This window comes from Besnoitia besnoiti, assembly GCF_002563875.1.
Source record: "Besnoitia besnoiti strain Bb-Ger1 chromosome Unknown contig00014, whole genome shotgun sequence".
Taxonomy (NCBI): Eukaryota; Apicomplexa; class Conoidasida; order Eucoccidiorida; family Sarcocystidae; genus Besnoitia; species Besnoitia besnoiti.
In genome coordinates, this window is record NW_021703916.1 from 331,661 (window position 1) to 354,578 (window position 22,918).

The 22,918-nt window shown below is 56.0% G+C and overlaps 3 protein-coding genes across 3 annotated transcripts; 1 reads left to right on the forward strand and 2 right to left on the reverse strand.

The window, feature by feature from the left end:
• Window positions 1-228: 228 nt before the first annotated feature.
• On the reverse strand, window positions 229-3,770 carry BESB_025290 (PEK kinase; the record flags this gene model as incomplete). Its single annotated transcript, XM_029361217.1, has 7 exons — window positions 229-433; window positions 1,050-1,177; window positions 1,418-1,516; window positions 1,601-1,641; window positions 2,009-2,123; window positions 2,547-2,619; window positions 2,848-3,770. 7 exons carry the CDS (start codon window positions 3,768-3,770, stop codon window positions 229-231), a joined length of 1,584 nt encoding a protein of 527 aa, XP_029215572.1.
• Window positions 3,771-7,578: 3,808 nt separating this feature from the next.
• Window positions 7,579-15,266, forward strand: BESB_025300 (uncharacterized protein; the record flags this gene model as incomplete). The annotated part of the gene is made up of 5 exons (XM_029361218.1): window positions 7,579-8,067; window positions 8,681-12,625; window positions 13,053-14,153; window positions 14,532-14,833; window positions 15,104-15,266. The coding sequence occupies 5 exons, from the start codon at window positions 7,579-7,581 to the stop codon at window positions 15,264-15,266; spliced, it is 6,000 nt and encodes a 1,999-aa protein (XP_029215573.1).
• A 1,162-nt stretch (window positions 15,267-16,428) lies between these two features.
• Window positions 16,429-22,658, reverse strand: BESB_025310 (NAD-dependent glycerol-3-phosphate dehydrogenase; the record flags this gene model as incomplete). The annotated part of the gene is made up of 9 exons (XM_029361219.1): window positions 16,429-16,803; window positions 17,088-17,306; window positions 17,736-17,888; window positions 18,822-18,971; window positions 19,227-19,381; window positions 19,963-20,119; window positions 21,032-21,223; window positions 21,926-22,015; window positions 22,602-22,658. 9 exons carry the CDS (start codon window positions 22,656-22,658, stop codon window positions 16,429-16,431), a joined length of 1,548 nt encoding a protein of 515 aa, XP_029215574.1.
• Window positions 22,659-22,918: the final 260 nt, after the last annotated feature.

Below are 22,918 nucleotides of genomic sequence, written 5' to 3' on the forward strand. Positions count from 1 at the left end.
AGACAGAACTGCGACAGTGCGTCCCACGAGAGTTGCGGCGACTCGCCAAAGAGGGGGGGAGCCCGTGGGCTGGCGCGGCGTCCCGAGAGGCAGCGCCCCTCACGTTGACACGTCTGGCAGAGCGCACGAGTGAAAAAAATTGATGACTGCACAGTCAGCCCTCTTGATGGAGAAGCTACGGAATGCGACACAGACACAGTCTTGCGCGGAAGCACACGCGCTGGCGCATCAGCAACACGTAGGACGCGGCGTCTGCCACGGGCCCGCAGGCTGGTTGAATCCCTTGTGGCCTTGCTGGTGGCGCGGCTGCTGCAGGAAGTGGACGCTGTTGACCACTTCAGGGTTGTTTTTCTGAAGAAAGGGGAACTCGAGCAGCGCTTCCGCCGTCGGCCGCAGCGAGGCCTTCTTGTTCAAACACGCCGACAAAAACGCCCTGCACAAGGAAAAAAAAAGACACCACATCCACGCACAAGTAGAGACCTCGCTCACGCACGCGCGCGCAGAAAGAGGAACGAATGCCGCCGCGCCCCTAGCGCGCCTTGTTCGCGAGCAAGTCCAACTGAACGCGGGGAACCATACAGAATGCGGCTCGCGCGGGCGCCTCGCAGCTCTGTGACGCATCTACCCGCCGCGGCCGTTCTTCGTGCGCCCTTCTGTAGGAGGTGAACACCTTATGCGCATTCTGTGGACGCAGGCGTGTTCGCTCTACCTCCTCCGACCGCCGAATGGGTAAAATAGCTACGTATATATATATATGCATATATATGAGTGACTGCTGAAAGGCGCCCGCTGTCTGGAGCTGCTGAGGCCAGCCCGGGGGGAGAATACGACATCCATTGCGGGGAAGAAACCGGCACGCCAGGGCTTGATGCCCCGCAGCCCCGCGTCCGCAGCCCCGATCCGCCGCACTGACTGAAAAAAAACTTAGTTCCTCGTGCATGCCTCTGCATGCGCGCGCTCTGGCGGGCGCCAGTTTGGGCCGCTGCCTTCATCCAAGCAAGCAAGCAAACCCTTCGTGCTGTGGCGCAGTGACTCCAGAGCCGCCTTACTTGAAATCGTCGCTCATGGACATCAATTTTTCGTTTACTCGGGGATCGCGAAGGGCTTCCTGCTCCACCCGCTCGCTCCAGTGCTTGTTGCGGATGTTTTGCATGACCGTCTCCTCGTCGATGTGGCACTGCAAAGACCCCATCACAGCGCGAGCAAACATGATGAGTTCGAAGCAAGTGCTTGTATCTCTTTGTTGAGGCTTACTGCATACTCATAAAGGCCTCTTCATGACTACGCGGCGCTACGGGGACACGGCCGCACGCGTGCGCGGCGAAGACGACAGCTCAGCGCTTCACAGCCTCGTGAGCCTGGGTGTTGGTTGCGTCTGCGGGCGCTTATCTTCTTCGTCCTGTGCGAGGATACTCACCTGCGAGCCGAAGGGAGGGAACTTGAAGAAGAGCTCGAATCCGAGAATTCCAATCGTCCATATGTCGCTTTTCTCGTCGAAACTGCACACGTTGTCGCCCTCGAGCTCCAGCCCCGCCGCGGCGAGTTGCTGCCGAGTCGCGGCCTCGCCGGCGCCAGCCTTGAGTCCCGCACGCAGCGCCGCGTTTCTCAGGCGGAAGGTACACTGCTCAGGTGAAAAGTAGTCTGCGAGAAGAAGATTGGACAACAGGGTACCAGACTGAATCTGCGATAAACAGATCTTGGCTGATTGTGTATTCGCGGCCAAATGTCAATAAAACATGCGAACTTCAGGTTTTCCACGAAATCCACTGGAAGAAGAGGATATAGATGTTCAACATAGCAAATGCACAAGATGTTTCAGGACTACCGAACAGGACGAAGCAGATACGGGCCCCAGACACACACGAGACTCAGGCTGGAAAGACGCTGAAGTGGCGCTAAAAAATAAAACTCCGACACCCCAGCGCCGCATCAGACTCTCACAGCCGCACAGCACAGAGACATACACCCAGTTGGTTTTTGTAGAGACTAAGCCAGCTCTCAGTCTTACCGCAGGTGCCGCGGTTGATGGATACACCCCGCTTGCGGTGCTCGCCGCCAATGTGAGCTGACAGACCGAAGTCGGCGAGCTTCAGCTGATCCTTGTGGTCTACCAGCACGTTCTCCTGCAAAGCCACGGAAAAGACTCTCCTCTTCAGCGTGGAACGCGAAGTGACACGAAACGTGCAAAGTGTGGATCGCCAACATGCACAAAGGCGCACCTCGGCTGTATAGACAGCTACCTCGTTTCAAGCAAGAAGGCAGCCCGTGCACACATCCACGCACCTGGTTCGCATCTACAGCATGGAGGCCCCATTCGACAGCACCTCGAATAGCAAAGGAGGGCGGGTAATCTCTGCAACGCGCTCGGCAGACGAGATCTGCGCTGACTTTAAGAGGCAAGCACGCAGGAGTCCTCCATTCGCGGACGGGTACGTACATCTGCGTCCGGTTGAGGAAATGTAGCGGCTTAAGAAAGACCAGGGTCCTATCCCAGGCACCGCATGCCTCACGTGATCCACGAACGCGTTTCGATCTAGCATTCTTACAGGTTTGATATCAAGGTGCGCGATTCGCTTGTCGTGGCACGTCCGGATCGCCCAGGTGATTTGAAAGAGCTGCCTGGAGAAGCCCACACAGAGTAAACAAAAGACAGCCAGATCCATACGACTACAGCGCCGTATCCAGGCCGCCGCACGACTTTCCGGCCCTCGGTTCTTTCGTGTAATTCACCAAATATATGTGAGCGTCATAAGTGCAGCCCCCCCGTCACTTTATTCGCGCATAAATACATGGCTGTTTGTACCCCGTGCTGAGTGTGAGATTCTGGGGCACCGTGACGATGCTCACTTTGCGACGGTCTGCTCGTCAAATCCGAAAGTGGTTTTGTCGAGGATAGCGAAGAGGTCTCCTTTCAAGCAGTATTCCATAACGAGGAAGATGGCGCTGCTGGTCTGGAACCAGGTGTACATACAGCAGATGTGAGGGTGTTTGAGGTGGGCCTGGAGCTCGACTTCTTTTTTCAGCAGGGCTTCGTTTCCGCCGCGGACTAAATGCGCCTTCGTGATGCACTTGAGCACGCAGACGAAGCCGCTTCTTCGTTCCCGGGCAACGAAGACGCATCCGTGAGCGCCATCGCCGAGAAATCCCCCAAAGTCGAAGTCCCGCAGACAAAAGCGATACGCATGCAGCGGGCACACCAGCGACAAATCCGCATGCACGGCCGAGGCGCAGGGGTTGCTCATCTGCAGCCGGTCGGTCTTCTGCGAGGAGCCAGCGAACCCGTAGGAGGTCCCGCCCACCGCGCCGGAGGCCCCCTTCAGTTCAGCGGCGAGCAAGGCCGAGGTGGCACCCCTCGATGGCTTGCCCCCCGCTGCGCCTGCCGCCGCCCCCCGAGTCTTCAGCGTCGCTCCGGCGTCCTGACGCCCCTGCGCGTCCGGAGCTTGCACTCTGCAGCCCTCGCTGCCTTCCGTAGCGGCTGTCGGATCTCTGCCGTCGTCGGTGCGCGGGCAGTCTGACGCGCCGACCGCAGCGAAGCGCGAGGAGGACAGCGCCTCAGGCCGCAGCACCCTCGAGGACTCAAACTTCTCGCAAGGCGCGCCGCGCGTTCCTGGCGTCTTCACACAGGACCCGTCTGCGCCCTGAGAGCCGCGAGAAAGCAGCGTCGTCGTTCCCCCGGCCGCCGCTGACAGAAACAAGGCCGAGCCAAGATCCGCCGGCGCGCCGCCAGACGCCCCGCCTTCCCCGCCGTACTTTGCTGGCACCGCCAACATCGTGTGCGCATGTATAGACGCCGGCGCAGCGGGTCGCCAGAATACACGAACGATCAACAAATCTCCAGGCACAAGCGGGTGCGGCAGCCGCTGATGGGGAAGAGTGTCCGAGTTGCCGGCGTGCGCGTTCAGGTCTGAAGAGGCGCTTTGTTCGCGGCGCAGCACCTTGCACCCGCCTCTTCGCCTGCGGGGCAACGGAAGAAAAAAAACCTTCTCCGAACGGGCAGCCGGCTGCGCCTCCAGGCGCGTCTCTCGCAAATCAAGAAGACGACAGCGCACCGCACGTTGAAGGCCGAGGGCGGCGGCAGGTGGGAGAGTCGCTCGCAGGCGGGTTTTTTCAACACCAGGTCTCCACAGATGCGCCCGCCTCGTTAGAATTTTAATTTTTTCACAGGTGCAGATCAGGGGGAAGCAACTACCTTCTGAGGTCACGCGGGGAACGGCCGAAGAGTCAGTAAGAGTGCCGACGGGCGCAGGCCCTGAGGGAGACTCAGGTGAATTCTCAACGGAAACGTAACCAGGTCAGACGCCGCAAAATATCGAAAGTCTGCAGAGAAAGTGGGCGCGGAGTCGTGGCGAAGGCAGGGAGAGACTGGGATGGAAGAAAACGGGGAAGGGGGACACAGCGCAGGAGAACAGACGCCGTGGCAGGGCGACGACGGCTGTAGGGGGCGGGCACCGACCGGCACGAAGAGAAGCAAAGAGGCAGGCACTACGTAGTTCTGCAGCGCGTTAAGACGGCTAAGAGCTCCAGAAGCTTAGAAAGCCGCGGAATTGAGGCTTCCTTGACTACAAGCGCACGACTGCCCGTGTGGTGGAGCATCGTTCAAGATACACGCCACAGCAGGGCACCGCCGAGGCGAGGGAAAAAATCAACGTGAGTCGCTATTTTAAGAGGACGTTGACTTTCCAAGGAAGCAAAAGACGCAGACGGAAGACGAGCGTGGCAAACCCAAGGCGACGTTCTCACGACTCCGTCCAGCCCGAGTTGAACGGGCGAACAGCTCTGGCGCCGCAGAACGCACACCAGAGAAAGATTCGAGGAAAGCGGAAAAACCGCAAAGAGCCGCGAAGCACACGCCAAAACGCACGAGAAAGCTGCGAGCCTGTGTGCTCACTGCCCATCTGAGTTTTCTTCACAAGACAATTCTCGGTTCCGAAGGGGAGGGGGGGGAAAGGGTGAGCATGAAAAGCGCGAGCATTTCTGGGTGTAGTCGCTTGCGCCGAGGGCAAAGTCGAACCCTGTGGCGCCAGCCGCGCTCAACCGTCTCGGTGTATCAACAGTTCATCCACACGAAGGCGCCAAGGCAACTTGTAGGCACACCTACTCCCCCGATATGTGCTAGACTGCAATTTCACACATTCGGAAAGGACTATCCATAGCAACAGCCAGCTCTCCAAACCTGAGAAAGGCTAGCCCAAGGGGCGGGGGGGGGGGGGGGAGCGGGACGGCCGCCAGACGCCAGCGGAGGCTGGTGGCTTTGTGGAGAGGCGGTGCGTGCGAAGACACGTGGCGCACGCGTAGATCCTGTGTGTTCCTTTGGCGAAATTAGCGAGGGCAGAACAACGTAAAGGAGCGCGGCGTGAAGCTTTCTCATGCCAGGAGTGAGGATAAGATGTAGGGGGCGCCGCGGCAACCCTGACGCACTGCACGGGCTCTTTTCGCTTAACTTCGCCTGGCAGCCACCTCGTTGGGCTGCTTCCCCGTTGAGCCGCAAGTCTTTTGGGAAGACTGGCTGCAGGGAACTGAGGATGCGGTGCTCCTTCTAGCCTAGGGCTAAGCGCGTGTGCCACACGTTTTTACAGAGAAAAGTAGCGAAATAGCCAGCACGGGCGGATTCGTCGCGCGCGTTCCGCAGTACGTGTGTTCAGAGAATGGAAAAGATGCAGGGGCCGCGCGCGTGTCCTCCACGAGCAACAGCCAGACACGATTGCGGCCTCAGTTCAGTCTTCTGCAGCAGAGAGCGAAGCGGCCACTCTCTGTCTTTCAGCATCTCCTTCGCTGCTTGAATCCAGCCTGCGTGCCTGCCTCGGCCTCGTGGCAGATCACCATCTGCTAGTGGCGGGTTCCCTCGCGAGCAACTCTGAAGAGAACGCGACCAGCGAGTGCAGCAGCTCCCCGAATCTGAGCTCGCGTGCGCGCCGGAGGGCTGGGCTGGCTCTCACAAACCCGTGCTTCCTCGAGCGAATCGATGCTTCCGTCGCCAAGACATGCACTTTTTCCGCGAAAAAGATTCAGGAGCAAAAAGGCGTGTCCCCCTCCACGAAAGCATTTCCTTGCGCCGAGGAAAAATGTCGCTGCCGCCGCGAAACTGCCTCCCGCTCGCAAGCCCTGGTCAAACCCTCGCGAACGCAAAGAACCCGTGACGACGCGTGGCGAGGTTAGCAGATTATTATTTTTCTCTTCGCATGCTTTCCAGAATGTTTCCCAAGGATCTCGAGCGCCAGTAACTTTAGTGGGAGCTGAGAAACCTGCTGGTTCAACGCGAGGGACTTACGTTGTCCGCGCACCAGCAACACCGTGGATGCGAAACAGATCCAACGGCTCCTTTTTCCCGTCAGACGCATTCTATGTCTCTCGTCCCCGAAGCGCGAGATCATCTACGCATAGGCTTTTTTTCCGTTAGATGGGTATGCGTGGTGAACGGCTAGATCCATCATATGACGCATTCGCCGCTTTACGAAGACGCGTCTTCTACTCCAGCCGTCACTCTGCCGTCTAGATGCGTTTCTTGTGCTGCTACATTTACGTTCGACGTCTAAATCCAGTTTTTAAATTGCTCATTCTGCTTGTAATGCTTCCGTAAAGGCCTACGCCTCTTCTGTCACGTGTATGTTCTGTACGAATCCTCGTACGGCCTCCTTTCCCGGCTCTCCTAGACGGCGCACCTGACCGCTCCGGGGGATTTTCTCGCGCATCTCCGACACATTTTTTTTCACCGGAGGGCAGAGTTGCCACACATCGACACCCTCTGAAGGTTCAGTTTCTGTCCCCGCCGGTGCGTGGTGACAGCCTGTCTTTCTCCGTCAATACGGGAACTTCGCCCGGACTGGGAAATACAGACGTCCGCTGATGCCGAGCTGGTTCTTTTTGCTTCGAAAAAGGAGTTTCGTATTTCGGTGCTTCAGTGGGCCGATTATCTGTCTTCACCGGCGAGAGACTGGATCTGCGAGGTTGCTTTTCGCTGGCTGTGAGTGCGTCAGCGGCATCCAGTCTCTGTCGAGATAGTCTTTCTCGACATACGCATGTTTCTTGACCGATGTCCTCTTGGCCTCTTGTGGCTTCGGGTTGCACCTGCCGGAGCGACCGCTTTTCTCTGTCTGATCTAGCAGCTGCGTGATCCGCGGCTCGCTTGTCTGTTTCAGCTACGTGCCTTTTCTTCAATTCGGCGCTAGGGAAAATGAAGAATGCGTCCCGCTCCTCGAGAGCGAGTATTCCCGCAGAACGCTTCGCATTTCTGTGAGACTGTGAATGACTTCATTTTCGGATTTTTCATGCGCCGCGCTACCACTCCTTTTCTGTCCCCCGACCGACAGCCCCTTGAAGAGGAGAATTTGGGCGTCAGCCAGGCGCATGGTGGTTCATGTTTTGCGTTTTCCCTGACCTTTCGTTCGCCGTTCCGGACGTCTGAAGAGGTAGATCGGCTACGTCTTTCGTGCAATGCGATAGCCCTTCTGCAAGGGTTGCTGCAGCCGTGGCGGGTCGTCGCTTTTCCTGGGGAGAGGCCTCCAGTCACGCTCGCGTGGGGCCGCCAGGTACCGCGAGACCTAAACCCTCCTACATGTGAGCTCCTCGCCTCAGCGCCGAATGGACAGCCCTCTTCGCGTCCCTCGGGACGCAGAGGTCGCGGAGGCGCTGCCCCCGCCCCATGCGGCGGCGCGGTCGCGCACGTCGCTGAAGCGGTCCCCTCCGGCACGACTCTCGCTTGCGTTGACTTCGGGGAAACAGCTGCAGCGGAGGCAGGCGCCAATTCAAGACACTTCGCTCCACTCAGAGACGCCGTGCTTGGGGGACTCGATGCGAGCGACAACAGATCTTACACATGCCTGCTCCCGGGGGGGGTACCTGCAACCGACCGACGGGCTGCATTGCCTTGATCACTCCGCAGCGCCCGCAGCAGACCCTCGCCGGGAGGCGTGGCGCGGAGACTTCGCTGACGAGGGCGGCGACGTGAGGGAGGACGATCCACGAGAGAGGGAAACGACAGAGAGCACAGAGACTCCGGATGCCGCCGAGTTGCTTCTCGAGCTCGTCGCCAAAGAGCAGGAGATTCTCGCGCTCCAACAGGAAAACGAGGTAGGCCTCGGGGGATGCGGAGAGGTGGCGGGTGAAATGGTCATGGAACAAAGCGCGGACGGGTGCGAAGACAGTGGCAGCGCGCCCGTCTCGTAGCTCTCTGCCGCTGACTCTCGTATCTCGGGCATCTCGCTCGAGTTGTCGTCTCTGCATGGCGCTTGCTGGGAACACGCGCCAGTTAATTTTAATTTCGTGGGGATACGGCCACATCCGTCTGCATATTTTATGACTGGGGAGTTGTGCGTGCTAGTCGGGCCTGGTGGGTTTGCTGCTGCCAAACATGTGGCTCCTAGTCCGGTCGTCACCACTACAAACACTCTGTTCTCTTCTCCGGTTGGAGGTTAGACTCCTGTCTGTGTTCAGGCTGCTTCTTCGTTTGCCGTCAATTCGGCTGATCCCGCGAATTTGTGGCTCTGTCTGGGAAGCGTGCCGTCTCAGCATTCCAGCGGCAGTAACCCAGGTCGCTTGGAAAATGTTGTTCATCAGCGGGGAGCGAGAAGCTCGGCGTGCGTCGCCAGGCTGGCCTGCTCGAGGCCCGTGGCAGTATGGTTCGCCACACAACATGCGAGGTTTTTACGGGTTTTCTAGAAATTCGTGCTTTTGGTGTGTGCAGCAACTGCGCGAGGATTTGGATGACGCGGTGAGAGACGGGGAGGCGGACATCGGGCAGTTGAGAGCGCAGTTTGTTCTCAGGTTGAAGCAGCAAGAGGAGGCTGCCGAAGCGGCGGCGGCGCATCTGGCAAGGGAGCTGGACGCTGCACGCCTGGCGGCCGTGGAGGCCGAGCAAGGCAGAGAAGCGTTGCAACAGGAGATGATTCGTGCAGAGAGTGCGCTATCGGACTTGATCCAGCAGCTCAGCGACGCCGAGAAGGCGGAGGCCCGCTTGACAAACGAGATTGCAGACCTCCATTGCCAAAAGAGCGAAGTGGAGGCTGCACTTCGCCAGCAGGTGGAGGTCGCTCAGAAGGATGCAGCGGCTTTGAGGGCGGAAAAAGAAATTGCTGAGCAAGAGGCTCAACGATTAGTGGAGGCTCAGTCCAGGATGGCCAACGAGCTACGCCGGGTTCAATATATGAAGGAGGACGCCGAGGCGCGGCTCATTCGCCAGCTCGAAGTTTATCAGCTCGAGGCAGAACGGGTCAGATCAGAGCAGGTCGAGAAGCAGGAGCAGTTGCAGCTGAGAGAGCGGGAGGGCGAGACCCTCTGGAACAGGGAACGCGAGTCCCTTTTGAAGGATCGGGGTGAGGAGGAAGAGCGGTTTCGGCATATGCTGAAGGCGACAGCTGAAGAACTAGATGAGTTCAAGAGGAGAGAGCAAAGCCACAGACATGAGCTCCTCCTGTGGGAAGAGAAGGAGGCGCGGCTGTCCCGGGAAATTGCGGTGCTATGCGAGGATCGGCATGCGTGTGAGCAGGAACTCAACACGCAGCTGGAAGCCGCTCGACACGCGGCCGCGACTCTCGAGCGAGAGACGCAGCTGCTTAAAGAGACGTTACTTGAGCAGGAAAAAGTGGAACGAGGCCTAGTTGGTGATGTGGCGAGACTTCAGAAGGAACTGATGGAAAAGGCGCTGCAGCTTGAAACCCAGGTAGCCGCGCTGACGGCTGAACAACAACGGCTTTGCGCTGAAAAGGCAGAGACGGAGGAAAGACTTGCGCGTCACTCCGCGGCCGAGGAGCGTATGCAGCGGGAGCTCGAGCGTTGCAAGAAGCTGCACTCCGAGACGCAGACCAGCCTCCAAGAGCGGTTGGAGGCTGCGCAGGCCGCGGCCGATACCATGCGCGAGCAGATGACAACAAGGCAGCGAGAAGCAGACGAAGCGTTGGCAAACGCGTCCAAGCAGCTGGGGCTACAAATCGAGGCTGTCATGCAAGCGAAAGCCAAGTCAGAAGTCCATGCACGAGAATGCGTGCAGCGCCTCGAAGCGCAAATCGCGTCACTGGAAGAGCAGTGCCAGCGATCCGAGCTAGAGCTCCGCCGACGCGACGATATGGAGAGACGCTTGCGCCAGGAGGTGGAAGATCTCGCTCAGGAGAAAGCAGTTGCGGCTGAGCAGCTCCGAGAACGTGTGGCCGCTCTAGACGCCCAGTGCAACCAGCTGCGCAGGGAAGTTGAGAGAGCTGCGACGGATGCGCGGCATCGGGAGGTCACCGAAGCAACTTTGAATCGTGAACTCATTGATCTTCAAGCGAGGCATGCAGCCGACCGACAGGAGATGCAACAGCGAATTCGTTCTCAGGAGAAAGAGTTGGAGGACCTTCGGCAGGTGGAGTTGCATAGCCGTGGAGCTTGCGGCCGTCGGACTCTGGTTTCCGAGAGGCCGAGCGCGCTTGCAGACCCGCCGCCGTGCGTGGGGGTGGAAGCGACAGACCCTCAGGAGCCACAGCACCCCGATTCAGCCTTCACTGCAGCCAGCGCTCAAGAGAAGGCGGACAAGAACGCGGCAGCGGGGGCCTCTACCGCGGAGGCCCAGAGAGACGGCGAATGCGGCAGCGCCCGTCAGTTCCACCCCGCCTGCTGCAGCACGCCCAGGCTGGTGCGTTCGATGCGGGCGGCACGCGCGAACTGCCTGGAGGCCCACCCGCAGGCCACAGGGGTATCACGGTGCTACTCAGAAACGTTTGAGTCCGACCTTCGGGACAGATCTCCTTTCTGGCGAAGCCTGGCAGCGTCGGATACACTGCGACGCGCCTCCTGCGAGTTCCTTGAACGAGAGCTGGCGCGGCTGTCGGAAGCGTCCGCCCGCGTACGCGTGGCTCTCGAGGAGACGCAGCACAAGAGGAAAGGGGACGAACAGCGATTGGAGTGTTTGCTTCGTGAACTCGAAGAGGGCAGGAACTGCAGTGCGGAGCCCCCCATTAGCCAATGTGGCAGCGGCAGAGGTGCTACGCTGAGAACGCCATCGTCTTGCGTTGGAAAGGAGGCTGAAGTCCCTCGGCCCTCGGCGGCTGTCAGCGTGTCCGCCGAGGAGCGGGACGACCGCGTCTCTTTCCAAGACTTGAAGCAGCTGCTTGTCAGTGAAATCGGCTATACAGACGCGCATGGAGGAGTTATTCGTGCAGCGTATCACACTTTGAAGTGGCTGCTTCACGCGGCGAAGGCTGAGCGCACCCTTACAGGAGTGGAGCCAAGAGCAAGTCAAGGAGACTCAGCACCCAAGGGCCAATCTGGTCTGGGCCTCTACTGCCGACAGATTCAGCCTCGCGAAAGCGGAGAGTGCGAGCGAGCAGTATCTGAGAAGGGGCCCCTGCAGCGCATGTGGCCGCCGCCGCAAAACACAGGACGCTCAGGGGAGTTCAGAGGTGCAGATGCGACTGTGAGCTACTCTCAAGAATCAACCACGTCCTCTTCTGACCTCCGTGGCGGTGATGACCGGCGATCTCTGGGCGTAGGCGGACGAACCCGAGAGAATCTGTCGGATTGTCCTGAGGCTTCGGGCTCGCATGAGGTGAAATCTTACGCAGAAAGCGACAGTGCTGAACGCATCGGCCGGCGCCAGGTGTTTCCAGTCGCCAGCCATCCGAAGAGCGTTTCGGATGTGGGGCAGGGCAAGGACCAAGCGCGCGAAGCACAACAGGAAGAAGGTTGCAACGAGAGTGCGCCTGTCGAGCGAACTGCAGGTCCGCAGCAGCTCTCAACCGCTGCATGCTCACTTCGGCCCGTCACACATAGCGAAGAAGTCGGTCCGAAGTCCGTAGATGAGAGGGCGGCGGCCGCGGCAGCTCGGTGGTCACGTCTTCCCGGCTCTGAAGCGCCTGAATCGTCAGGGTTGCCCGGCGGACCCGAGGGCTGGTCACAGGGGAGCGATGTCGCCGGCGGGCGCACAACTCCGGAAGTTCTCAAGTCTCCTTGTGCTACGCAGTTCTTCTCCATAGCCGACGAGGGCATGGATACCGCTGCTCTGCAGAAGCTGCTGCTTGAACGGGAAGACGAAGTTTCTGCGCTCGAAGACGCCCTTGAGCAGTCACAAAGGCGCGAGGCAACTCTGGCGAGCCGCCTGGAGGAGGCTGAGCGGCTGCTTGAGACTTTACATCGCTGTGTAGTCGCAGCCGAAAGCCGCTGCGACGGAGTGGCTGCCGAGATGCTGACAACCCTCCTCTCGGGCCAGCTTCACGAAGACAGCAGCGTGGGGCAAACGCCTCACCGAGCGTTGCCCGAAGAGGAGGGCGGTAAGGAAGGCAAGGGCGAGGGCTTGCCTCAGGAGAGGGACCACAGGTGCGGAGACGGATGGGAAGTGGAACCTTTGACCGTGGCAAGCCTGGGCAGCGGAGAAGGTGTCCTTCGCGATGCGGCGGATGTCTTGCGCCGCAGCTGTGAAAAAGAAAGATCTGCCGCAGAAGTGTCAGAGGCACCTCAGGAGTGTGCTGCAGCGGTGGCGGAGCGTGGCGACGAAGATGAATCGGATCGAGAGGTTGGGGCAGTCGCGCTTCCGCGACTGCGAGCGCTACCATTGCCGAAGGACAGCAGCAATCCTGAGGGCCGAAGTACAGACTGCGCAGCACCGCAAGACGCGGGGTGTTTCCTCTGTGGGCTGGTAGCAGCACACGAAGGTGATTTGGTAAGCAGTAGTGGCGCTGCTTGGAGATTCTGCGTGTATGGCGGCATGCATATATTTGACGCATTTGATACCGTGTCCAGCTCTCTATGGTTCCGGTTGGAAGCTGGGGTTGGTGTCGTCTCAGGTAAGCTACGAGGCGTATTGGCATATACGAGGAAAGCCGTACCTGTTACAGTATGTTTTTAATTGGAAGTGTGCCCGGGCGAGTGCCGTCTAATTAAGTAGGTGGCCACGTGTGGGTATGCCATTTCGCTTCCCTGTGAGGTGAGAACTAGTAGCAGAAAGAGTTACTCTGGAGGCTAAACACAATGCTGCACTCACAGAGGCCAGGTTGTACGTTTTCGGGCATCGTTCGAACGTTACCTACACGCGTACGTTGGCGGAACTGCCTTATGCTTGTGAATGTTACTGCAATTTTTCGGCACAGACTTGGCTTCCGCTCGTCCGTTACGAATGGACAAAAAGATGGATGAGCGACCCGCAAACTTCGCGTCATCTTCAGTCACAATCTGTACCTTTCTGGCAAGACACGGGGGATGCGAGCGGGGTGCCGAGAGATGATGGCCCTGATAGAGTTCGGCCTGTCCTCTCGGGTGAGGCCCGCAACTACCCTCCAGTTGGTCACATTCCTGATCAGGAGAAGGAGCTCCTTCTTGTAGTCCCAGGGGCGCGCCGTCATTTAACGCTTTGTGAAGTATCGCCAGAAATCAACACACCCGGTGCTGCCGCGAAAGCCGATCTGCGCCAACTGGCGTCGCGCGATTTTCGGTTTGAGCCACTGGCGCAAACGGCACTGGAGTGCGTTCGTCTACGGCCTATCCGGGTTGACAGCCTCAACAATGAAACGTGTTGTGCTGCATCAGACAGCCAGACGGAGTCTTCACGATTCGTCGATGAGGGATGGCTTGCCTCACGGGCGGGCGCAATGCTGTACAGATTCGAGGTCGCCATCTCCAACAGCGGTGGTGGGGAAATTCAGACTCCGTCCTTCCTGTCAGTGGTCATGGGGGGAGAGCCCGATTGCGGCAGTCATGCGAACGGTCCCACAGCGGACGCGTCTGGGCATCAAGGGCGGCAGGATAGGAAAATATTCCCCCTACAGCTGACCTGTGACGTCGACGGAAGCAGCTTCATGTCCTTATTTCGTCTTTACTATGAATGCGCCGCACGTGAGCCAGCAGAAAGCCCACGTGCTGTGGAAGGTTCCAGGGGGCATACAATCCAGGAGAACCGGGTTTACGTGCAACACGTAGGCACAAACTTGTTCTTGGCTGTGTCTGGAGTGCCGCTGCTCGATCTCGAGTGTGACAACATACTTTCGAGTGCGGTGTGCCACGCGCGCGCAGCCAACGCGTTCTCCTTCGCTTCAAGCGCCCTGCGAGTGAATGCCGGGAAGCATGTGAACAGAGGGAATGATGTAGACACAGCGCTAACGCATCTGTACGAGTTTCGAATTTTTGGGACTGAAAGACTGGTCGACGCTACCCCATTCCTGCTTCTAACACCCGCAAAAGTCGCGGAGAGACAGGTAGGTGCCACTCGAAACTTGTGGGAGAATCCATCTCTTCGAGGCAGTGTAGAATCTATTGATACCGCCCGCCTGACAGCAACCCGCAAGAGCGTGTATGCGGAGCCGCGCTCGCACAGGTTCGGGCGGGTGCTCCAGGTGCGTCAACGCTTCGATCCGTTTGCGTTTTTTTGGTTGTGTGTACTGCACGCGAAGACTGATGAAAAGTCATGAACGTACATCGGGTTTTCAGGAAGTGCGACCCTGGGAATAAAACGTCTCTGTTCGAACTGTATTACGCACGAGAAACACATCTGCGTTGTTGCCCTCCTGGACTCCGCGTGGAACCTAGCTTGCGATGTGGTGCGTTGCCACGCAACGTGTGTGTGGTGTCCGCAGGCTGTTCTCGACGCGGTGGCTCAAGGAGGCAGCTTATGGTTGCAGTTGAACGAGTCCTCTCCACCATTCACATCTCTGCCATCCCGGTTTTCGAGGCTTTTTTCCAGTGGTTTTCTTAAGAACCGGTGCCTTGGTTTAACCGGTAGGGGAGCTCTGCGAGATTGTGCTGAAGGTGAATGTGCGGTGAAGACAGACACCGAAGACGAGAGAGATGAGTGGATACATGTGACGGACGGGCTGCGTGGCGACACTCAACGTCACGGCAAGGCGGAATGCGGGGATGAAGCCCTCTGGAGTTTGTGGTGCGGTGCAGTTCTATAATGCTGAGTGATATCTTGAGAGAAGAGTTCCGCTTTGTGCTGTCGTTTCTGACGCACAAGAGGTGCTACGTGCCAGCGGGTGTTCAATGAACAATTGCATGGGACGTTTGAGTGACAACTAATGAAAGTTGGGCGCATGCTGCGCATGTCAAGTTCGATGGTGCCCGCGCACCAGTGCGGTAACTCATACATTTTTTTCGGGTTGGAAGATGCTTGGAACCATGAGTAATGTTGGTCGGTTGTCCCGGGCAGGATCAAGGTCGGTGGTTTGCGCCGGCGCGAGCGGGTCGTGAGGCGGAGTTGTGGTCGGCATCACATGCTGTGGGTGGGTGCAGTGACGGATATAAGATTCCACGTGAGCTATATGAAGCGCTCGGGGACAACTGTCCCCAGATTCAAACACGATCCTCATTGAGTAGCATCAGGACTGAGCCACCGTTGCGACGGCCCCTCCTGCAAGCGCCAGTCTACTTCGGCCTACGAAGCGTTGGTCAGAGCTTGTTTCAGGGGTGTTGGGTAGACAGGAAAACTGGATGTCTAGGTTCGAGAGAATACACAGTATCTTAAAGCTCCTCAAGTTATAGCAGGGTAAACGATAGCCTGCACAAATCAAGGGAGTGCGGCGGGGGTCGCCTCAGCTACGGCCCTATGAGACAAGTGTGCTCCGCGATATGGATCGCATGCTGCTCGTATTGGTCGGTTAGAGATCCGGGATGGGGAGGGGCAGCTGGAGTTCGCTGGCGGCTGTTGGCGACAGAACGTGTTCTGAATAGTTCTATTTATGGGGCCGATCCGTCAGAGATGTAGCCCTTTTCTCTGTCCGACGGGCTCTTGCGACTGCGCTCTAAATCCGCGCCTACAAGTGTTTCTTTCCGAGGTGCGCTCCCACAGCGATATGCTGCCGGGATGTTAAGGGAGCGCGCCTCCAAAGCACATGCTCCGGCGGGTTTTCAAAAAGTCTACAATTCCAGCTGGAACTTTTGGCATGGCGAGTCTCCTTCGCGAGAGTTCTACGAGGCTTCCATCTGCCCGCTACCCAAGAATACTTCTGCCTGAGCGCTCCTCTGCTTTGCTTCCGTGCCCACGGCTGCCACCGCCATATAAAATAGCAACGCCACCGCGACGCTTCCAAACCTTTGAATCTCTGATTGTTCCACAGCCACAAAGCTGTTGGTCACGTACGCGCGATGTCTTCAGTGGCGGCACACCGCGAAGATGGACGGACCAGACCACAATGTCTCCAGTCCCAGCATTGTCAACTGTCCGCTCACATTCGGAGAGCATCAACCACTTGCTTGGGTGGCGAGTAAGGCCATATACTTGAGAGCTTGAATTTTTTATCGGCTTTGAATGCTTACGCAGTTACACAACTCGCAGCGCGATAGCGATATTACTGTGCCCAGTGGAGATCGTGGTCTTTTGTTGTGGATACTCGTTTACTTCTAGGCACACAGAACGAAAGAGAGCGCTTGAAACTAGCTAATAAAGGTGAACTCAGCGAACATTATGAAGGAAGATGTATTTTCATGGCCGTGCCGCCGTGTGAGACGATCCATTCTAACGGGGTTAATGCGTCCTCACAACGAGTTCCTTCCGATCTCCGGATGGCCCACTGGAGTAGGGGGCACTCGATCTGAATGCCGGTGGATCTGCCTGTGTTGCAGTTGCTGCTGCAGTCGGTGGACCTGCATCCTTTGCGAAGGCGTGAGGTGAGAGAGGTGTACTGTCAACTGCTGAGGAGGCTGGGAGTCGCCATGACCGATGGACCCTGTGCTTGTATGCATCAAGTGAAGCTGGTGCTGCATCTGCTGCTGTTGGCTCTGGAGATGCTGGAGTTGCTGCTGCAGCTTGACTTGTTGCTGCAAAAGCGTGCTCTCAGCGTCTCCTCCAAGACTCGTCGTGAGCGCCTCGATTGATTCTCGACTTTCCAAGGGGATCACTTCGCCGAACATCTGCAGGCAGTCAGGGAAGGCAGCGAACAGCTCATGGTGCGTAAAGCGTACCACGATAAAAGCCCTGTAAGGGCGTACCGGTGCCCCTCAGTGTGAAAAGATATGCTAAGTATACAGCAGCATGTACGGCCATGTGCAGCTTTCCTTACGAGGATGAAAAGCGGGATTACTCTTGAAGGGCACGAAGCTATCCCACCCTGCAAGAGTAGTAACTCCTCCGCTGCCCGAGTTGAGTGGCTGTTCCACCCATCGCGGTGCTTTTTAGCAGGCCATCGAAAACTCACCTTTTCTTTTGCAGTGGCGACGACGGCTGAGACTACAAGCTGGTTGCACTCCTGTAGCGTTTTGTGTGGGCGAACTTCCGTTGTTTTGAATACACGAATAAGGTCGTGGGGGTCTCTTCCTTTGAAGGCAATTTCATATGTGACTGAAAAGAGAGGAAAAAGCCTCTCAACCTCGTAGCTGCTTATAACCTCGTAGACCTCCTTAGTCGTCAATGTTCCCTGTACATCGTTGGTGTCACTACCATAACAACGGATTCAGAATCAGTATTTGTGTGCATACACGTTTCCATCTTTCCATTTTATCGGGTGTGAGTACGCAGGTGCTACGAGGTTCTGCGGTTGGTACTGCCTGCTCCTCCGGCATACATAGAAAATCATACGATCGTTGGCGATGTTTCCGGAGATCCATGTTGATTCAATGGGGGCTGTCACTGTTTTATCATTTTAACTTGCACTTAGTGATACCTATCGCGTAGAGGCAGTGGCTCCCCGTACCCAAAGGGCTAGGAACCCAGTCAAAATGTTATATCTTGTGGGGACGCGTTTTGTGGCTCTGCAGCACCCGTTTCCTCCCGTTTCCTTCACATTTTCAAGGATAAAATGAACCATATCGTCGTTTCCCCTAGGCGTTTTTCTGCCTTCGTTTACCTGTAGCTTCTGGCCTTTGAGCAGTTCTGCTTCAATCTCGTCCCAAGTGGATTTTCCTCCCCGCCGGAGAAACTCCGCAGCACAGCGCGCGTTGCGCCCGCCGAAGACAGTCGTGATTACGTCGGCATAACCAGCACTGTCGAAGAATGTTTCCTAGCAAGAAATAGTTCGAGACAGATGCTGAAGACGCCTGGCCTGGAGCACGATGTCAACATCAGCCTCGCGAGAAAACTATTAAGGGGAATGCTCACGCTCGCGCAACAATGTCAAGACATTCCTGGCTTCGTCTACGAAAGAACCGTGCTTGCTGCAGGCTGGTTGTGCGCCCGGATCATTGCTAAATACTTTAGTTCATAACCCTACAACAGTCATTATCATCGAGTTCCCGCAGAGGGAACTCGCTTGCACCAGGTGAAGTCTTGCGGGAGCCGATGTACGCAAGAAGACAAGTGCGGCTGGCAGACGGACAAATCGATTGAATGAACTGTAAGCAAACTGCCGAGTCACCCACAGTGCTTCATTCGAAGCGGGCGTGGCAGATGGGGAAGTCACGAGAGGAACGTAGCCCGTTTTGTCCTTCATTCCTTCAAACGATTTGCCAGTCTGTTACACAGATTGTAGCTGTTTGCGGTCGATAATCGTGACCGCACGTAGAAGCTATATCTGAGGAACAGCAAAGCGGCAAGCTCCGCTGACCTATCTGCAAAGAGAGAATGTCCCTCACGAAACAGAGCTTATTGTCGGCGAGAGGAAGTCAATGCTGGCAAAGGGGAAGCCTAGGGTTAGTTGCTGAGATTAATTCCTGCATCCCACCACCCTACGGGTATGAAGCTTTCTGCGCCATGTCTGCCGCCTTGAATTTGAGAAAAAGTCCATGTTTTCTTTTTGCGTGTTTTGTCGACAATTCCTATTATTAAAAGCCGTAGGTTTGCAAGCAGTAAGTCCCAACGTTACTAGGGTGAGAAAGCGACTACTGCGGAGAAGACACTTCCTATCTGGGGGCGCGGCATATTTGCGTTTGCAGGTATATTCTCAGTGGGGCTGACGTCCCTTGGGACAAGGGTACCCGATATCACTGCCGCTTACCGCCATAATGTGGTCGAAGAACAGCATAGCAAACTGTTTCATTTCTTCCACGCCGAGGCGAATGATTGCCGTTTTGGCATTCGTGCCCAGCCGCAAGCCGTCGCAGAAGCCAGCCGCAATGGCAATTACATTTTTGACAGCGCCGCAGACCTAGTGAGCGCATGAACGCAAATATCGAACACAGTAGACAGACTTATCTTCTGGAAACGACCTGTTTTCTCCATAGAGGTCGCGGCGAATGACACCACTCTACCGTTCTTATCACGTGAAAACTTCTCTAGAACAATTCCCATTCAACTTCCTCCTTTCCACGCAAGTACAGCTTGGGGGAGCAAGGTGTGGACGTCCTGGAGTTCTACGTATGACGTTTTCTCGAAAAATCGGTACTCCCATGGTCTCTCTCACCTGGACGCCAGCCACATCTGGCAAGGCATTGACCTTGAAGTACGGCGTATCAAAGAGTTGCTGCCAAATCAAAGCGGCATCCGTTTCCTCAGGAGTGTAGCCAATGGTTGCCTCCGCAAACTCCTCACGCGCAACGTCATTTGCAACGTTGGCGCCTGAAACCGATTGGTAATCACACTTGTGGAAACGGTTTGTTACTCGATGATGCCGGTGGAGACATGGGAAGATCTTATAGGTGTACAAGTGGTGGTGTGCACATCCTTGGAGAGATACGTGCGCTGGCGCAAAACAGAAGAGGGATGCCCGTGAGGGCGCCGGCAGGTGCTGACGCGTAAATGCCTTGTGTCATCGCAGTGTCCGATCAGGTAAACATATACGTATGGGGCAGGCAAACACCGGAAAGATCTTGTGACTAGAGCCTCATGACCTGTGCACGTATGTACATGGATACATGAGTTTCCCAACAATGCCCTCGTGCAAAAGAAGATATGCATATTGCACCACGATGGACATGTTATTGTAATATGAGCCTGTTTCAGGTGCCGAACAAAGAAATGAACAGATAGAAGAAGAGCATCTGCAGGCCCCTGTCGTGCAAGAAACAAGTCTGATTTGGGCTGCACGCTTTCCCAATAGTATATGCCAGTGCATAGATAGATGGACCTGCGAACGTAGTCTGGCCAGAGGTTGCGTGTAACATTGTTTCTGCGTCAAGTCACTTGGCCCCGTCTCTCACCGGAAAGGACACAGCAGTCGACTATATCAAGTTTCGTTCTGAAGATATCGGAGAATAGGCTTGGTTTTCCGTTTTCCACGTGCAGGCCTTTGACCAGTGTAATACCACGGGCGTGTGCGGGTACAACTCGTGCCTCTGCCAGCTGATCACAGATTTTCTGCGGGAATGCAGAAATAACAACATCAACGACTTCTTGTTTGCACAGAGTAGCGCATCTTCATCAGCATGCACAACAACACTGCGCCTTGGATCCTTGAGCGCCAGCGAATCGCTTGAAGCTGCTAAACCTTCTGTTGCTGCGGTGGAAAAAATACTTTTGGTCATTCTGAAGCGCACAGCGTGAATTCCTTTCATGTAGGCTTCCCTTACGAATACAAGAACACCGCCCCTATTACGCACTGGGCAACGAGCCACCCTGTGGCTGTGCTGCAGAACACCACGCCACGCTACCCTCCTTTCGCATGGTACAACGCAGGATGGCAGACACTCTCAGGAACAACATCGCGATATATGTACTGGACTTCAGGCGTCGCCTGTCAGCTGCCGCCACGTGACTGCCTGTGGCTGCGCCTGAACAAACGTCTGCGATACAGTAGGGTCTAGGCTACACAACAAGGGCGACCAAGGCGAGCTGCGTATCTTTGAAAGGAATCCCGTTTCACCAATGTACATCCCCGTAAATGATTCAACCACCAACCCTGACGTCCGCGTGATCCGTGACGGCGCATGAGCGGCAACACGGGAGTACACTCCCCAGTTCAACACAAAAAATGCCACACAAGGAGAACGACGTTCATGAGGAAATAGGCGACGAGGCTCTCTGATATTGATCGTGAGTACGAACACGCGCACACGATACTTTCGTGATCGGGAGAAAGCACTTGAGAGCTGAAGCAAGGAAACCCAGACTTGATGCCTACTGATGAGGCCTGAGCAGAGGAGAACGTGTCAAAATATCTCGTGGTTTGGCAAAATTCGTGGGAGTAAGAAAAAAACAGCAACTGTGGCTGTGTGCTTGTGTCCCTCTTTCTGTGAAACCGGAAGAATTTCCCTTTGGAGAGGGCCTTACCGTTGCGAATTGATGAGGCATGATGAAAATTAGAAGATCCGCATCTCTGCATGCTTCTACGACATCGGGCAAAGCGATCAAATTGTCCGGCAGCTTGTGACCCGGTAGATACTTTTTGTTCTCGTGCGTTGTATTGATGATGTCAGTAAGTTTCTGTCCGTCTACCATTTCTTCAAAGACCCACATGCGGACCTGTAGATGGGCACACGGTTCAGTAATAGGCCGTTAAGGAAGGATGCAGACAAAGCAGGTGCGAAACAACAAGTTTTCGCTATCACATGCTTCAGCAGCCTACAAGGTGAGAGTTTTCTCTTTTTAGAAAGCTGTGCATAATCAAAGGCATTTGAGGTGGTTGGCCCCGTGTTTAGGGAATCATTTCAACCGCAAAAAACCGTCTGCTCAGTCATGTATATTTAGGAGGGCACTGCCAGTCGCTTGCCGCTAGTTTGTGGCCTCCCCCTCCACTACCTAGTGACATCGAGTCAGGAGGACGCGTGGTTACAGGAGAACGCCAACACAATGAGCCACCCGAAAGAAACAAACTTCAACGGTTTCAAAGGAACTGTGTACCCTCGTGGTTTAGTGTCACAAGGACGTTGTTTTTCGTACGCTATACCCGTAACACAGTCAGGAGGTTGGGATCGCCACGTTGTGGAGCAGTGAAGGTGTGCCACTCTCCCCGGAAGTGATGCGACTTCAGCCCAGCTATGAAGTCCACGCGCTAGTCGGGTGCGTCGCCTGTATCATATATAGCTATCGGGTATATGTGCTTTCGTAGCGTGTTACACGCGTGCAAATCGATTTTCATGTATTGTAAGTATACACATAATGAATTTACATAAAATAGCGGACGCACGCGTGGTAAACGTATGCTAACGAGAGTCAGGGGCTTACCTCATCGTGAAAGACGTACGATTGCTTTGCATTCAGGGCGACAATTTTTGCGATGACGCATCCCCAGTTCCCACTCCCTACAACAGAAACCTGATAACGCAGAAAGAAAGCACAACCGCGTCTTGCCCTCAGCTCCACGCGGACAAGGAGATGCCTTTATCGAGGCTTCCCCGAATAAGAGCCCTTGGTGGCTACCAAAACTGTCCCCCATCGATGCCTCTCGCCGCGCGGAAGTTGTTTCCATACGCAGGGAGAGTGAGCGTTGAAGATTTCACAACAGAGCTGATAAAGATGAGACCGAGAGGCAGCGGAAGGCGGCTAAGAGACACGCCGGTAATGAGAAATACACACAAAACAGGGACTGACTGTATAAAGGCAAGATGCCAACTACAACTTCTATGCGCGTCATCATGCACACTCGTTACACAAGCCTGCCTGTGGATGGAAACGCTCGTGCTTCCCTGTGTGTCCATCCCCTAAAACAGAGTTCGCGAATGCAATCGCGATGTCCGAGAATGCGGCCGTATAAGGCTGCTGCATCAGGCAGATCTGAATTTTGCGGTTGGGATGTTTGAACAGACTCACATCTAATCCAGAGGAGCACCTGTTGTTTCTTTTGAAAGAGGTGAACATCAGAGCCAGGATTGCTAACAGCGCAAAATCAAGTTTGCCTTACCTTCAGAGGGCCGCTCTGAAGAACTTGGAAGAGGGAGGGACGACGCGGCTCCATCATGTGAGATAGAATGAAATGAATATCAAAAGATGTAAGCGCTATGTACGCAGCCACAGAGATGCCCTACAATAGTGATGGCGTCAGTAAAACAGACAGCGCCTTCGAGGTTTGCGAAAGGCACACACCCTTCTTTCGGAGCTATGGCTATCGCACGCAGGTTTTCTTTTTGCAACGGAAGTTTCCAGTACCACCCTGTGTAGTACGCGTGCCAATACTGGTCTTCATGCGATTACCGGAAGGCGCGAACTTGTTGAATTCAA